We start from the raw sequence: 17,590 nt of genomic DNA, 5'->3' as shown, positions 1-17,590 counted from the left end.
AAAAATTTCAAAATGAATCAGTTAATAGTGCTGCCCCAGCAGAATTTTGCGCTGAAATCCATTTCTCAAAAGAGCAAACAGATTTTTTTATATTCAATTTTGAAATCTGACATGGGGCTAGACATATTGTCAATTTCCCAGCTGCCCCAAGTCATGTGGTGTTATTGGATCTTTTAACACCTTGATAAATATGTTCCACTGAATTTAAACTCAGGGTGTTTTTGTCAGCTCTGTGTGACCTTATATTAGTTCATGTATAAGGAATCAAGCTATGCAGACATGTCACATCATATGGATTATATGGGAACCAGAGTTGCATACCTCCCAACCTATTTGTGTCCTATTTTTCACAGTCCCGATTTTGACCTGCAGTCGTGGGTTTGTTACAAAAATGTCCCAAGTTTCTCTTTGATCTCCTGCACTGAACAGCCAGAAAAAAAAATACAAAGTGTCTAACTTAATTGGCTTTTGGCAGAGAGCCGAGAATATGTGGCAGCTGCACTTACAGTAGATACTTTTGTACAATTTAAGAAAAGCAAACAAACTATTGTAACAATTAAGGCTAAGCAGGTCTCTTGGGGAAACTGACTTGTAGCTTAAAGGGGAACTGTCTTCATGCAGGAGCTTGGTGTCAGATAGTTATTGACAGTTAGATCCAATATATCTTATAGGGAGGCTCCTACAGTACAAATCTAACAAAATAACTGCCTTTCGCACAAATTCTGCATGTAGAGAGACATGATGTCTGGTGATTTTAATAGAGTGACCTCTAATACATCTTCTAGGCAAAAGGAGCCCCCCTATAAGATATATTAGATCTATCTGTCAATGAATATCTGACACCCAACTGCTGCATGAAGACAGAATGAAGAGAAACAGATGCTGAGAGAAGAATAGTGAAGATAAACTTGATTATTTCAGAATATTTAATTGATTTTATTTCGAAAGTTTCTTATTTCAGTGTGACAAAGCTTATATTACATTTTCATTTTCGCGATAGTTTCCCCTTTAAAGGGCAATTCACCTTCATTAGCAAAACTGTAATAACTGGAAAAAAACACAGAAATGTGTTCATACTTTCATAACCTGCCAAATTTTGTAAAATGAATATGGGCACAAAAATGGGTGTGGTCAAAAAGATTTGCTGCACTCCACGCGGCAAATCTTTTTGTCCCTCTTTCTTTTTCCAAAATGTTGGGAGGTATGGGGTTGGACTGGACCAATGGGACACTAGGAAAAAATTCAGTTGGCCCCATCAGCCCAGACCCGTTCCCTGCCTGACACCTTGCCTCCCTGGTCTCAACTTGGGCTCTGATCATGGACGTGAGAAGAGGAAACAAGTTACACTCCTGGATGGGCTCCTGGAAGGGGAGACGGAGAGGGGTTGCAGCTGCACCAGGGGCCTTGGTGGTCCCCGGACTCTCCCAGTGAGTCCGACGCTGCTAGGAGCCACCTTATTTTGCCCCCCTCACCCAGTCACCAGCCCAGTCTCCCACTTCCTGCAGTTTGCACTCAAATTTATGTTAAGCCCCCCTTCACCACCATTGAAAAGTCCTAAAATGTACCCGAAACTATCAGACTTGGGAGCGTGATTTGAGCATAATCAGATGCGGTTGAATCATAATTGGCCGAATGCAAAACTGCCATTGTTGCATTGGTTCAATCCGATTGGCTGCGGGCTAGCCACAGGTACCAATAAGATACTGTTATTTCATGCTTATTGCCCAACTACTTTAAAGAATTGCCTTATAATATGTGAATAGCTGTCACTTTCCCATTCGGCCAAATGTAGGCTTCTGTTACTGTAGATGGCTTATTCCGTCAGCTCTTTCAGCAGCCACACACAGCAGCACAGGTTATTTAGAAGAAGCCCATGTATCTCAATGAGAGCATTTGCAAAGCAGGAACTGCCAGAATTCTGCTGATTCCTGGTAATACGCTGAAATCAATCTTGTCCGGCCCCTCCGTCTCACTAGCTTCTTGTGTCTTACAGTTTATGCATTTTGTATTTGTCAGCAGGGGTCTCTGCAGAAAGATGTGACTTATGTGCATGTTCCAGCCGAGCCGCACGACTGCCGGGAATTAATGACGGCCATGTTTGTGATGTACAGTCTGGATAGCGGTGCAGGGGCACCAGTGATCTTATGAGCAGGTGCTTTAAAGGAGAAATAAACCATAAAAATTAATAAGGTTAAAAATACCATGTTTTATATAGTGAACTTATTGTACGAGGCTAAAGTTTCAGCTTGTCAATAGCAGCAATGATCCAGGACTTCAAACTTGTCACAGGGAGTCACCATCTTGGAAAGTGTCTGTGACACTCACATGCTCAGTGGGCTCTGATTGGCTGTTGAGAAGCTAAGCTTAGGGCTCGTCACTAATTATCCAGCAGAAAATGAGCTTCCCTGGCTGTAATATAAGCTGATGCTACAGGTTTGCTGATTATTAAATTCTGATGCTAATTGCACTGGTTTCTGTGCTGCCATGTAGTAATTATCTGTATTAATTACTAATCAGCCTTATATTGTGACATTTCTATTCTATGTGTACTGTATATTGTGAGTGGGTCCCTAAGCTCAGTAAGTGACAGCAGCACAGAGCATGTGCAGTGAATCAGCAGAAAAGAAGATGGGGAGCTACTGGGGCATCTTTGGAGACACAGATCTTTACTGCTAAAGGGCTGTGGTTGCCTTGGGCTGGTACAGAAGCACAAAGGAAGCAAGGAAAAAGCAAGGTTCATTGTACATTGATGTTGATGACTTATGTGCCAGTGTGCTTACTGATGTTGGGGAACCCTGAAGCTGCCGCCACCCTTGATGTGGATATAATTACTGGGTTTGCACTGTGGACTGTAGCAATAGGTGCTACAGACTTTCGCCCAGCAAAGCAGATGCTGATCAAATGTAGAAAATATCTAGGAGTTCTGTAGTCCACTTCCTAATATCGAATCTCCCTCAGATGTAACAGTTTATAGAGATGGACCAAACAGCTTGAGGATAGATATCAAATAAAGAAAAATTAAAGTGTAGTACTTTAAATACTTATTGATACACCTTTATGTGAACTCCCACTGTACAACGAATGTGTTTTGGGGGTTTAAGATTGGATACTCACAAACGTTTAATGAATTATGCTGACCCTCAAATGTTATAAAGACTTTCAAATATGAACCGTTCTCCAAGTCTCTGGTAACTCTAAAAGAATGCGCTTATAATAGTGTAAAATCCTTTTTAATACCCAAATATATATATTATATATATTATATATATATAATACCCAAATACCCAAATATATATATATATATATATATAAAATTGCACTCACATTCGTAGCACTTTAAAATCGTATACATATATATATCATCATGTCACCACATTTGCCAATTTCTGGAACCGCCAATAAAAATATTAACCAGAACTTTCAAATATTAGCCCGAAGTTGACTCATGAGAAGACTTCGGGCGACTTCGGAAAACCAAAGCGATACGTATGCCGTCCCGCTGGGGAGATTAGTTGCCCGCAGTAGAGAATATTTGTCACTTGTCGACTAATCTCCCAGTGTAAGAAAAGATCCTACAAGAAAGGAACTGCCAAAAAGAGTTCTGAACGTCGCACCATCCAAAATTTGTGAAAACAAGATTATTATGTGTGGAAAAAAGAGAAAACACTACTAGAGGTGATCAATTCATTATTATGTGAAATTCATTGTAACTTTTCAATAAATTTGGTATAATGAGGAAACCACCAAAAAAAGCTGCTGTTGTGGATTATTTTTCATTGTTATCCTTTTTTATTGTGCACAGGATATTTGTGTTATAAATTAATTCATCAAAGATAAATTCATTAAGTCAAAGAAATTGTAAAGTGCTACTAGTGCCAAAAGTGCGGAATCTGTAATACACAGTTCTCAATGCAATGGTGCCAAAATATGGAATTAATTAAAACATTTACTTAGCTCGAGTGAAGGATTAGAATAAAAAATACTTTGAATTTCGAAGTCTTCTTTGACTACTTCGACCGTCGTCTTCGAATCGAACGATTCAAACTAAAAATCGCTCGACTATTCGAGCATTCGATAGTCGAAGTACTGTCTCTTTAAAAAAAACTTTGACCATCTACTTCGCCACCTAAAACCTACCCAGCACCAATGCTAGCCTATGGGGAAGGTCCTGGGCAGGTATTAGAAATCTATATCAGAAAGACACGAAAGAAGGCAGAGGGATTTTGTTAGTGTGTGCATCAAACCTGCAGAAATACAATGAGTCTCCTGAAAATGTTTTTTCCCCTGTGTAATTGTGGCATATTTATATTTCTCCCCTGGGTGTGTAATTTCATGCCAGTTTTCTACATTGCATAACCGGTTGGCTGCAAGAAGAATATGCCTTTTGTCCTGCTTCGCATTCACTGTGTGCCAAACGGGGCCGTATCTCCTGTCTCTGTGACCTGCTATTGAAGCTCCGATAATCACGGAAAGTTTACTTTTCAGGCTTGAGGAATCCTGCCTTGTTATGTCTCTTCTGTGCCAACAGGTTCTTGTGCCGTTGCTTTATTCACGACAGAGGCATGTCCGCTCCTTTAGCACACTCCAGTGGCCACAGGGTTCCAGCAGTAACAGCCTGAAACATAAACTATGGGGCAAATTTACTTACCTTCGAAGTTGAGACAGAGTTGGCTTCACCGCACTTCGCCAGGCGTAGATTCGCCAGGGCTGCGCAAATTCACGAAGATCCAAAGTTGCGCACAAGTTACCGATCGGTTGTGAAGTTGCGCTAGCGATGTTGTGATCAGCGGTTCGCAAATTTGCATACGGCGCCAAGTTAAAGTACAATGGACATATATGTAGCAGCAAATACATTACACTACACAAGCCTGGGAAAGCTTCATAGAATAAAATAGAGTTGTTATTTTGCCCTATATATGTGCCCACTGTATAGTTTAGGTGCCATATGTTAGGAAATGTAGGGGGGGGAAGGAGGGTACCCCAAAAAAAAATTTTTCAGCCTATCACCCAGTAAAAAATGCCAGAGTTTTTTGGGATTTAGAAAAATGTTCAACTTTTTTTTGTCCTATCTACTCTATTGCACTTCGCCTGGTTTGAGGTGGCGAAGTAAAGTCTGGCGCAAGAGGTAAAATCCGCAAATTAGTGAATTAGCGTAGTTACTTCCCTTGGCCAGAGCGCAACTTCGTCTGCCATAAGAGTGCGAAGTACCGCTAGAGTAGGTCCACTTCGCTAGCGAATTTACACCAGGACCCGTTAGTAAAAGTGGCAAAATGACATCAAGCTGGTGAATTTTTGCTAGCGTTAGCCAATTAGCCCTTTAGTAATTTTACCCCTAAGGGTGGGTTGATGTAGTTCCCCAGTGTGATAAGAATATAAACTCGATTATCTTGTGTTCCTAATACCAACACTTGGACCCCCACCCACCCCTGAATTTGCATGAGCAAAAACTACTGTTACCCCCAACTGGAGTGCAGGCTCTATTAGTCCGCACCTTTGATTGGGGATATTATTTTTGCCCTTTAAGGTGACCTTCCCCTGTAAAGGTGCTGAGGGGGATTTTATTCCTATTCAGGCTTTTTGTGTAAAGTGCACTTTGTATTTGTGCACCGCCTCGGATATTGTGGGCTAATGGTTTTTATATTATTGGCAAGGAAGTTACAGAATGTCAGGAATGTACTAGAGTTAGGTTTGCCACCTGGCCGGTATTTTTATTGGTCTCTCTGGTATAAAAATAATCTTCCTCTTTATTCAATGTATTGTTATGCAAAAGAGAAATACATAATGTCAAATACTGTATGTGTAAAACTTCAATAAATACAAAGAAAAAACAAAATATGCTTTATTCCATTGTTATACGAAGTATAAATATATAGGAATATATCGTTTTTTTACTCAGAAAAGATGGCAACCCTAACTACATTCTATATTTCCATATACAGGTACAGGTATCACTGAGTTTGTAGAGTTTAAATGATGTCTCTGTTCATAAGTACAGGTATGGGACCTGTTATCCAGAATGCTTGGGACTCTGGGGCTTCCGGATAAGGGGTCTTTCTTTATTTTGCATCTTCATACCTTAAGTCAACTAAAAAAAATGTTGAAACATTAATTAAACCCAATAGCGTTGCTTTACCACCAATATAAATTACATACCTCCCAACATTTTGGAAGTAAAAAGAGGGACAAAAATTTTTTTCCCGCACGTAGCGCAGCATTTTTGACCACACCCCTTTCTGTGGCCACACCCCCTAATTACCATGTTTGTTTTACAAAATTTGGCAGGTTATGAAAGAAAGAAAAATATTTCTCCTTATCTAAACTGTGTTTTTGTGTCTCAAAATTGTTACAAAGTATCTTATTTGCACCTGTTAGCTGTTCTGTGCTCTCTGCTAAAAGCCAATTAAGTGAGAAACTTTGTTTCTTTTTCTGGCTGTTCAGTGCAGAGAAAAGAGGGACTTTCCAGTACAAATGAGGGACTGCGGGTTGAGCTGTCAAAAGAGGGACTGTCCCTCCGAAAAAGGGATGGTTGGGAGGTATGAAATTGTATCTTAGTTGGGATCAAGTACAAGCTACTGTTTTATTTTTACACAGAAAAAGGAAATACTTGGGAAAAAAATACATTATTTGATTTAAGTCTATAGGAGATGACTTCCCATAATTCGGAGCTTTCAGGATAATGAATTTCCAGATAACGGATACCAGTGGGAATGTGAGACAGTTCTTGGATCCGGAGTAGCCACGGACACTGGCAGTGTTTATTCTGTTGTCCTTATAGTATCATTCATTTTCATGTTCAAATTCTGAAAGTCCATTCGGTTGAGCCACAGCAGAATAGAGTTCAGTGGCCACATGGTGGAACTTTGATGCCCTGATTGGGATGGCCGCCTTGCCATGAATCATAGACCGGAGTGGAGTCTGCGGCACAAGCCGGGGAATGAGCGTGTTCATAACTGTGTGGGCGACATGAAGGGGATGATAAAAGCAGTCATTCTTGTTTGTCTCCGTAAAAGTGAAAGCCTGACAACTTTACTCCATTGTGCTGAAAGCTTTATTAAAGCTCAGTATTGTACACGCGGCCATATGGAATTATAGTCAGAAGAGCAGTCTTTTCACGTCTGTCATCTTGTGTATGTGACAGATACAATATGAAATGCTGTGTCAATCAGGGCAAAGGAAGGCCATGGATATGGTTTAACTCTCTTGGTTAAATATTACTGTATACTAATTTATTGGGCACAACATTAACTATGTCCTTGTCATCACTTGATCAGAACATGTGTAACTTTAATCTTAGATTTCTCTCCATAAATTAGGGAGAGATTCGGCCTTTTTCAGCAGGATTCGGCCGAATCCTTCTGCCGAATCCGAATTCTAATTTGCATATGCAAATTAGGGACGGGAGGGAAATCACGTGAATTTTTGTCACAAAACGAGGAAGTAAAAAAGGTTTTCCCCCTTCCTACCCCTAATTTGTATATGCAAATTCAGATTTGAATTCGGTTCATCATTCGGCCGAATCTTTCACAAAGTATTTGGGGGTTCGGCCTAATCCAAAATCGTGAATTTGGTGCACCCCTACCATAAATTAACTGAGAGCAATGACAGCCATCATCAGATGAGGTGCAGAGGCCCAAACATGTAAACCCAGGGCTAGCTATATATATATATATGTATAGGTGAAGGTGCCTGTATGTGTGTGTGTGTGTGTATATATATATATATATATATATATATATATATATATATATATATATATATATATATATATATATATATATATATATATATATATATATATATATATATATATATATATTATACCTCCCAGCTGTTATTCGTTGAGCTGATTTTGACAGCTCAACCCACAGTCCCGGGTTTCTTACTGAAATGTCCCAACGTTCTCTTTGATCTCCTGCACTGAACCGCCAGAAAAAGATACAAAGTTTGCCAAATAAAAGAAAAGCAGAATTCCAAGCAACATTCCAATATACATTTATTTAAAATGTGTCAGTGGAAGGATCCTTGAGATCCGAAACATGTAGTGCTTCAATAAAACGACATTAATTCACTTTGGAAGGCTCTCCAGTTTTCTTCATTTTATATGATACTGCTGTGGAAATGGCTACTCCAACAATCTGTTGATGAGCCTGAATGAAAACTTTACTAGGAGGATCATCTGGGAAATCACTGAATATATTGTACCAATTTATGTAAAGGGGAACATTTCCTTTAGTAAGAGGCAAACCCTGAGGAGGAAGCAGACCCCACAGTCGCAGGAGGGCCCGGACTTTGGGGTCTGCTTCCTCTATGGCTAATAAAGTCCGGTGGAGAGGGTGAAGACGCGGAAGGAAGTGGATCAGAGTGTGCCGGGCCCCTCTGAAGGTCTTTTTTTAGGGGGGCCCGGTGCACTCTAGCTACACCACTGGTAAGAGGTAGGGACGTATCTGCAGTGGGCACCTAAGCCACAGGACCTAAGGGGGTCACAGGGGAACAAAAGTGTTCCCCTTTTTTGCACAAATAAAACCTACTTAGTGAATATGCAAAATCAAAAGTTTTTTAAAGGTGATTCAGGATGACAGTGAGGAGGCCTCATTGCAAATTTAGCAGCAGGGCTCTAGTTTCAGCAATGATAAGAGTCTGATGCTAGACCATCATCAATGAACACTATACACATTTTGTGTTTTCCCTTTTGTCCATGCTTATAGAAGTATGAAGAAAGGGAGTTGTTTTTTCCTCTGCAGCTATTACTGACTCAGCTTCCAGTTTTAGGCTTGCCTATCTGCCATTGTTGACTGCCAGAGACCTTCTATCATGTAATAACCCTCTATGAAGAATGGGGCCTGGTCTGGCCCTGGGGATTGGTCTGGTGTCACAGAAGCATGGCCAGCCAATCAGGGCCTTAAATAACAACTCAAGACATTTGCACGTCGCCTGTACAAAGACCTATGCCAGCATTGTTATACCCCTGTACTACAAAGCAAATCCGAGTGTATAGTGTCTCTTTTAAGACTTGACATTGGCACAGTAATGCATTATTATTCAACCCCACTGGCTCAGGTGGAGCACACAGAGGGAAGATGAACAAATAAACTTAGTGTACTTGGGGCCACGCCAGAAGAAACAATGGGTTTAGAATAGCAATTTAATAATTGAAGGTTGGCAAAAAAAGTACATAAGAGGAAGCCTAATGAAAAGCAATTCAGGCATCACTTTGTCATCTGCATTTTTCAGTAATGCCCCTAGTATGTATTGGAATAGAATCCAGGATTCGTTACAGGATTCTGCCTTTTTCAGTAGGATTCGGATTCAGTCGAATCCTTCTGCCTGGCCGAACCAAATCCGAACCCTAATTTGCAGGGAGGGAAATCATGTGATTTTTTTTGTCACAGAACAAGGAAGTCAAAAATGTTTTCGACTTATGTACATGCAAATTAGGATTTGGTTCGGTGTTTGGCTGAATCTTTCGAGAAGGATTCAGGGGTTCGGCCGATTCCAAATTAGTGGATTCGGTGCATCCCTAGAATAAATGTATTTAGGAATCAATAGAAATATATATATATGCGGTAATATCTCAATATTTGTGTTCATATTCCATGTGTTTGACCAATGGTCTGGCTCCTGCTCCAGTCAAGAAGGCGATATTAGGATGATTAACTCTTTTCGGTGCAGAGTTTGGCTGCCGGGATTTTCTACTGAACAACTGGGTGGGCCGGCTGGAGCCGTAAGGCGGCAGGGCAATAATGTAGAGCAGTCCAACTTATTACATGTACTGGGCCAATTATTTGTCATTCAGTGAGTTCAAGGGCCAGATTAAATTAAAATGCTGTACAGTGAAGTCTATGGAGACGTTGAGCAGACTGGAGGCCATAAAAAAACCTTGGTCGGGCTACATCTGGCCCATGGGCCTCCAGTTGGACAGCCCTGATGTAGAGAGTAGTCAGCCCTAAACACATGGGTCCAGTAGGTTTGGGGTAACTGATTGCCCCCAGAGGTGGATGTCAAGCTGTATATGAAACCAGCCCCTCTCCAACTTTTTCACTCTACCCCAGTCGCCCATAGTTACATTGTGGCGCTTACCTGTGTATCCCGACCCCTCTGGTAATGTCAGAGATGCATGGGTGCAACTTATATTGTAATCCCCTTTGTTAGCACGAGTTATGGATAGTGTTTCACCCCTTTCTTACTTCTAAAAAATTTCATCCGTTTGATTTGATAGGAGTTGGACTGTGAGGGGTCGGGGTTATGGTGGGCCGGACATGATGTAAAAGGGGCGGGGCAGAGATCTAAATGGTCAGTGCAGGACAGATCAGGCCCAAAGACACCCTGGTCTACTGGCCTGGTGGCAACCCGAGTATGGTAGATGGCATGGCGTCTGCATGTGGCCCTAATGAAGCCCTAATTCATATACAATTTCAGTAAAACAGGTCATTCTCTTGACATTTCAGGGCCTGAAAAATAATTTGCTGTTGGGCCCAGTAATATCTAGTTACGACACTGAACAGGTCTGTCCCTTTATGAGAACATTAACGCTCATAACCGCGGCTAAGCAGATATGCAACCACTGCGCCAACAGCAATAACACTTCATCCTTGCTTCCCAATAAAGTAAGTTCATATTAGCTTCTTCAAATCCTAGTTTGGCTTTTAAATATGAGTATTAAGTAAACTAATCTTTATTAAAACCAAGAGAAGCTTTGAGAAAAGGCCATACTGCTGAGCTCCCAGTGCCAAAAAACTCTGGTTTTCTGTATTTGGATGCAGAATTGCTCAAAGCATATTTTAGTGGTCTGGCTATAACATTAGATTATAAACTGCAGGAGGGCACAGGGAATTGTAGCTGTCACCTCCAAAATCCACTTGGCATAGCTCTTTTGTTATAGGACAGTTAGGCAAATAAAAACAGTGAAAATGAAAATCCATTCTATTTTATCACACACTCCATATTATTTTCTGTTCTGTTTATTCCTGGATCAATGTAGCAGAAGCCAGAGAATTAACGGACCTGGAGGAGAACTGCTGCACTATTTCAAGGGGCAAATTCACTAAAGGCGAATTTTTGCCTTTTAACTAGTGATAGGCGAATTTCTCCCGTTTCGCTTCGACGAAAAATTCACGAATTTCCCACAAAATTCACGTAACGGCGTAAAATATGAGAAAATTGTGAAATAGGAAAGTTCACGAATAAATCCAGCAATTCAAACGTTTTCAATATAAAATCTAGAAATTTGAACGGTTTCACAAAAAAACGAGCAATTCGAATGTTTTCACTACAAAATCGAGCAATTCGAATGTTTTCCACGGAAAAATCTAGCAATTCGAATGTTTTCACGGAAAAAAATGGAAATTGACGGCAGATAATTTTCGCGGGAGATTTGTGAATTTATTCGGTGACGGCGAAATGCAGAAGTGCACTGCAAATTCGTGCCAGGCCCATCACTACTGCTAAAACATAGGTAATTCATCGCTAATTCATGAAAATGCGAAGTTAAGTCTCGGCAGCAGAACTCTGGCGAAGTTTCGCTAGAGTAAATTCGTCAGCGCAAGCATTTCATAGCAAATTTCGCTAACGTTCATTTTTGTCTAGCAAAACTTTAAAATCACACAGCCTTTATTAAGAAATAACTTAGCGAAACTCCGCTTGCGCTCCTCTACAGAAACAGCGACAGGGCAACAATCCATCGTATGGCGATCGATTTCTTCTCCCTGGCTATCTCCTATAAGGAAGGCAGGGAGGAGAAATCGAGCGCCGCACAATGGATCGCCTTTTCTGAAGAGGAGCGCAAGCGGAGTTTCGCTAAGTTATTTCTTAATAAAGACTTAGCGACTTTTAAGTTTAATATGTGTTGGTGTCTTTTTTTTCGTAGCATACTAGCGAATTTTTTTGCTGTTACTGGTCCTTCAAACACAAACCCACTCTAAAATATGAAAAAACGGCAGTGTTTTTTTTTTTTAATTTTTTTATGATTTTTCAGGCATGTGGGATATGATGTCACTGACATAAGATTGAGGAGGATGTAGCTTCATCTTATCAGTTTGCCAGGTGAACTCTTTCGCTAACAAATTGTCATCTACACCTGTAAGTAAATTAGCAATGGCCGTGCGGATGGGATTTCTGGCGAATTTTTTGCACTTTAGTAAATTTGCCCCAAAGAGTCAGAACCAAGTGTAGCAGAAAACAGAAGCGGCTTTCATTAAAACACTTTAATACATGTATATTAGAGCATTGCTTGGATTTACATTTGCATTTATTGTTTTGGTGTTCCCTTTGAACAAAGAACACTTCCTTTTTAGGGTTAGGGTAAGGGCACATTCTAAGATCCAGGGAGATTTAGTCGCCCGGCTACAAAGCACCTATTCTTTGTGCTACTATTCTCCCAGAAAAACTTTCCTGCCGGCTAGAATCTAAATCGCCAGTGGGCTGGCACTCAGGGCACTCGGACTAAATCTCCCCGAATATTAGCTTGTGCCCTTACCCTAAGGGCACACGCTAAGATTTGGAGAGATTTAGTCGCCTGGCGATTTAGATTCTAGCCGTTGGGAAGGCTTTTCTTAGCGTGTGCCCTTACCCTTACAGACAGGGTTTGAAGCAAGTGTTACTATAGAAGCACCAGGGGACATTTGAAATATCATGAAGTATTTTTAATCAAGGTCAATGTGAAAGCTAATCCCCCTTACTGACAATCAAAGAGACTTAAAGGGCACCACTTTCAAGTTCTTTTCATTTATCCAGAAGGTCGAATGTCGTGCAAAGTTTAAGACAGGGCTCAATTTACAGCTTGGGATGTGCCATTATGTTGGGTTAAAATACTGCCCTTATTCTTGTTTACTTGTTTACTGCCCCCTGCCTATTTCTTGCAAAGAAACCATGTGACACACAATTCTGTTTCTTTGTGGTGATTAAATGGGTTGTTCGGAACAGTAACACCAAAAAATTAAAGTGTCTTAAAGTAATGAAAGTATAATTGAAGTTGCACTGGTATAACTGGTGTGTTTGCTTCAGAAATAACTACTACAGTTTATATAAACAAGCTGCTGTGTAGCATTGGGGGCAGCTATTCAAAGCTGAAAAAAGAGAAAAGGCACAGGATACACAGCAGATAACAGATAAGCTGTCCCCATGGCTACACAGCAGCTTGTTTATATAAACTATAGTAGTACTTATCTGTTATCTACTGTGTATCCTGTGCTTGAATGGCTGCCCCCATGGCTACACAGCAGCTTTTTTTATATAAACTATAGTAGTACTTATCTGTTATCTACTGTGTATCCTGTGCTTGAATGGCTGCCCCCATGACTACACAGCAGCTTGTTTATATAAACTATAGTAGTACTTATCTGTTATCTACTGTGTATCCTGTGCTTGAATGGATGCCCCCATGGCTACACAGCAGCTTGTTTATATAAACTATAGTAGTACTTATCTGTTATCTACTGTGTATCCTGTGCTTGAATGGCTGTCCTCATGGCTACACAGCAGCTTGTTTATATAAACTATAGTAGTACTTATCTGTTATCTACTGTGTATCCTGTGCTTGAATGGCTGCCCCCATGACTACACAGCAGCTTGTTTATATAAACTATAGTAGTACTTATCTGTTATCTACTGTGTATCCTGTGCTTGAATAGCTGCCCCATGGCTACACAGCAGCTTGTTTATATAAACTATAGTAGTACTTATCTGTTATCTACTGTGTATCCTGTGCTTGAATGGCTGCCCCCATGGCTACACAGCAGCTTGTTTATATAAACCAGGGGTCCCCAACCTTTTTTTACCCGTGAGCCACATTCAAATGTAAAAAGAGTTGGAGAGCAACACAAGCATAAAATAGTCCCTTGGGGTGCCAAATAAGGGCTGTGATTGGCTCTTTGGTTGCCACTATGTGGACTGGCAGCCTACAAGAGGCTCTACTTGGTACTATACTTAGTTTTTATGCAATTAAAACTTGCTTCCAAGCCTGGAATTCAAAAATAAAAATTCTGCTTTGAGGACACTGGGAGCAACATCCAAGGGGCTGGAGAGCAACATGTTGCTCGCGAGCTACTGGTTGGGGATCACTGATATAAACTATAGTAGCGTTTCTATAACAAACATGCCAGTTGTACCAGTGCAGGGTAACAGTACATTATATTGTCATTCCTTTAAAACACTTTCATTTTTTGGTCTTACTGTTCCTTTAACATTTTTCAGAGTCCAGTACAAGATTTACAACCTACAAAGTGGCTTACAGTCCGTAACGCTCCATATAATTTTCAATTGTACAATAAATTGTCTCTGTATTGATTGGGAATGAAGAGAAACAGAGGAATAGTGAAGATTAACTTGATTATTTCAGAAACAATGCAGAATATTTAATTGATTGTATTTAGAAAATGTCTTATTTCAGTATGATGAAGCTTATATTCAATTAAAATGTTTGTGATAGTTTAAGGAGATGTTAATTCCAGGGCAAGATAAACGCAATTTCTGTGCCATTTAACAAAGAAGAAACACATTTCTATGGACGTATTCACGTCACTTTGCTTCCCAGACGTGTTGGCAGCACATCCGTAGATGGTACTTTCCCCACAAGCTGAAATGATCAGGATTATGTGAATGAATGTGAATTTCCCCCATGCTGAAAATTCTTTCAGGATCTTCCCTCAACTAAATCCATATGTCAGTGTCACTTTGGCATTATTTTTAGTCGTTTGCTGTCTTACCCTTAATTCCCTCACTTCGTTTGATCATATTGCAGCAGTTCTTTCTTATTAAATCGAGAATTTATAACGTCCATGAAAAGACTCCTTTGAAGTCATTCACCCCAGGAAAAAAAGAAAAAAAAAAGAAGGGCTGATGTACAGTGTCCCCTATTTTCCTATCTAAGCTGCTCCGCACATGTAAATGCAGAATGTTACTCTCCATAAATGAATAGATTAAGGAGCAGATTTATCAAGGGTTGAATTGAAAATTCAATTTAAATTCGAGTTTTTTTTTATGGTCAAAACTGTCAAATTTGACTCGGTAGTTATTCAAATTCGATTCGAGTTTTTCAAATAATTCTAATTAGATTTTTCGAGATTTATCATACACTGGCCCTTTAAGAACTTGAATTCGACTATTCGCCACTAGTCAATGGGAGACGTCCAGGGATCAATTTGGAGTTGTTTGCAGCCTTCCTGACATTTGCGTTCTTGTCGGAGAAAAAACTTGAATCAAGTTTTTTAAATGTTAATAGTTTTCGGGTCGATCCTAGTCACCCGAGTTTATGAAATTCAATTTTTTAAGGTAAATTTCAATTGGTCGAATTTCGAGTTCATGGGAGTTTTAAAAAAACTCACATGAATTCGAAATGCGACCCTTGATAAATGTGCCTCTAAGGCAGTGGTCCCCAACTTTTTTTGGACCAGGAACCGGTTGCAAGGACCGGGGGTGGGGTCGGGGATGGGGTCGCCAGGGGCGGGGTCAGGGTCTGCGGGGGTCGGCGGAAGTCGCCAGCAAATTTGGATGTGCCGGCATCCTATTTTGCTGCGGCAGCGTCCAATTCGGGGAACACGCCGGCGTCCAATTCGGCGCGCCTCGGTTTTGCGCACTGGGCTCGCCAGTGCAGGAGTGTCCTGGCGGTTGGGGACCCCTGCTCTAAGGGGCAGATTTATCAAAGGTCGAGGTGAATTTTCAAATGAAAAAAAATCGATTTTTGAGCTATTTTTGTGTACTTCGACTAGGGAATAGTCCAAATTCGATCTAAAACCTGCTGCATTGCTGTTTTAGCCTATGGGGGACCACCTCTGGAGTAAATTGGTGGACTTCGAAAAATCTAATTTTTTGGGGGGAAAATCTAATTCGGAATCTAATTCGATCTAATGCACTATTCGATCTAATGCACTATTCCTTTGATTTGTACGATTCGAATTTAGCCAAATTCAGACCTATTCCATTAAAAACTGACCTATTCGATCAAAAAAATCTTCGACTTAATTTCAGTTGGTCTTTTTGAATTCAGATTTCCAAGAAATTCGTCCCTTGATAAATATGCCCCTAAGAGTATAAAAAGCAGGTACAGTAGGACTGTTGGGGCTCTCTTTGTTGGTTGGGGGACGGGTGCAGGTGAGGGCTCTACAGAGCAGCAGTTTTAGGTAGGAGGAGAGAAAAATAACACATTTTTGGGAGCGAAACCACAGCAGTCCTGGCAGTGGGTTGTAATGTTTAGTATGTGGCTAAAGACGTAAGTTCAATTCTCACCAGTTGTTTTATTTACTTTGCAGTGAAATACATGAGAGAAGCAACGCCCTATGTGAAGAAAGGATCCCCCGTTTCGGAAATAGAATGGGAAACGCCTCCTCCAGAATCCCCGCGATTAGGGAACGCGTCTGTATTTCCGCCCTCACCTGTTTCTCTTTCCATACATGGAGACCGGAAGAGCATCCCTCTAAAGATGTGCTTCGTAACCAGGAGCATGACAGTGCCGGATGCAGAGAACAGGTGAATTTCCACAACAACTACTTTAATATGTGAATAACTGCACAAGCCAGTGACTTTTATATTGTGAATAAAGTAGGGATGCTCCAAATCCACTATTTTAGATTCGGTCTAACCCCCGAATCCTTCGCCAAAGATTCGGCCGAATACCAAACCAAATCCGTGGGAAGGGGAAAAGATTTTTTGCCTTGTTTTCTGGCAGAAAGTCATGTGATTTACCTCCCTTCCACTAACTTGCATATACAAATTAGGATTCGGTTCAGCCAGGCAGAAGGATTCGGCCGAATCCTGCTGAAAAAGGCCGAATCCCGAATCAAATCCTTGATTTGGTGCATCCCTAGAATAAAGTACCACCTATTGTAAAATATAATGATATCCTAAGTCACCGTGGAGTTCTTTCGGCCTCGTGTTTTTGTGCAGGTCATGGATAGTGATGGGCGAATAAATTCGCCTGGAGTGAATTTGCGGTGAATTTCTGTCTTTCGCTGCCGGCAAATAAATTTGAGAAACTCCCGCGAAAATTCGCAGGTGAAAATTTTGGATGCACGTCCGAAAAGTTGGTTGCGTCAAAATCGCCGCATGTCAACAATATTCGGACACCCATTGACTTTAACGCCGGCGTCAAAGTAAAGCAACTTTTTGGGCGCACGTAAAAAATTGATTTGCAAGTTTCACAATTTTTTCCCCGTTTTGCCAATTTCGTGGGAAATTCACAAATTTTTCTGTGAAGTGACATGGGAGAAATTCGCCCATCACTAGTCATGGAACTCCGAGGTTACTTCTGATATCCTCATATTTTCTAACGAGGGCTACTTTATTATATATACACAAGTTTTAGTCGTGACAAAAATGACATCACTAAGCTGCGTTTATAACTGATGACATCACTAAGAGCCGTTTATAAGCATATTATTTACAGGATATTCATGGCTTTTGTGTATTATATTGCATATATATCCTGTATTGTCCATAGCGCTGGGGCATCTTGGTTGGGGGGCATCTTGGTTGGGGGGCACAGATCTTCACCACTATGGTTGCTTTAGACTGTTACTGTTAAGCCCAAAACATAATATGTATCATTTCTAGTCAAATCCTTTATTCAGGTTTAAATTGGCAGTATGTGCTGAACATACTT

At 40.6% G+C, this 17,590-nt stretch overlaps 1 protein-coding gene across 1 annotated transcript in view; it reads left to right on the top strand.

The window, feature by feature from the left end:
• The window catches only part of sntb1.S (syntrophin, beta 1 (dystrophin-associated protein A1, 59kDa, basic component 1) S homeolog), a 74,938-nt gene that overhangs the window by 19,182 nt on the left and 38,166 nt on the right, over positions 1-17,590 (top strand). The window contains exon 2 of the mRNA XM_018223926.2: positions 16,242-16,458. Coding sequence (XP_018079415.1) covers positions 16,242-16,458 — 217 coding nt within the window. The remainder of the gene's footprint in view (positions 1-16,241; positions 16,459-17,590) is intronic.

The sequence above is a fragment of the Xenopus laevis genome, chromosome 6S (assembly GCF_017654675.1).
Source record: "Xenopus laevis strain J_2021 chromosome 6S, Xenopus_laevis_v10.1, whole genome shotgun sequence".
Classification (NCBI taxonomy): Eukaryota; Metazoa; Chordata; class Amphibia; order Anura; family Pipidae; genus Xenopus; species Xenopus laevis.
Note: the sequence above shows the minus strand (reverse complement) of the source record. Positions and strands in the feature narration are given on the sequence as shown.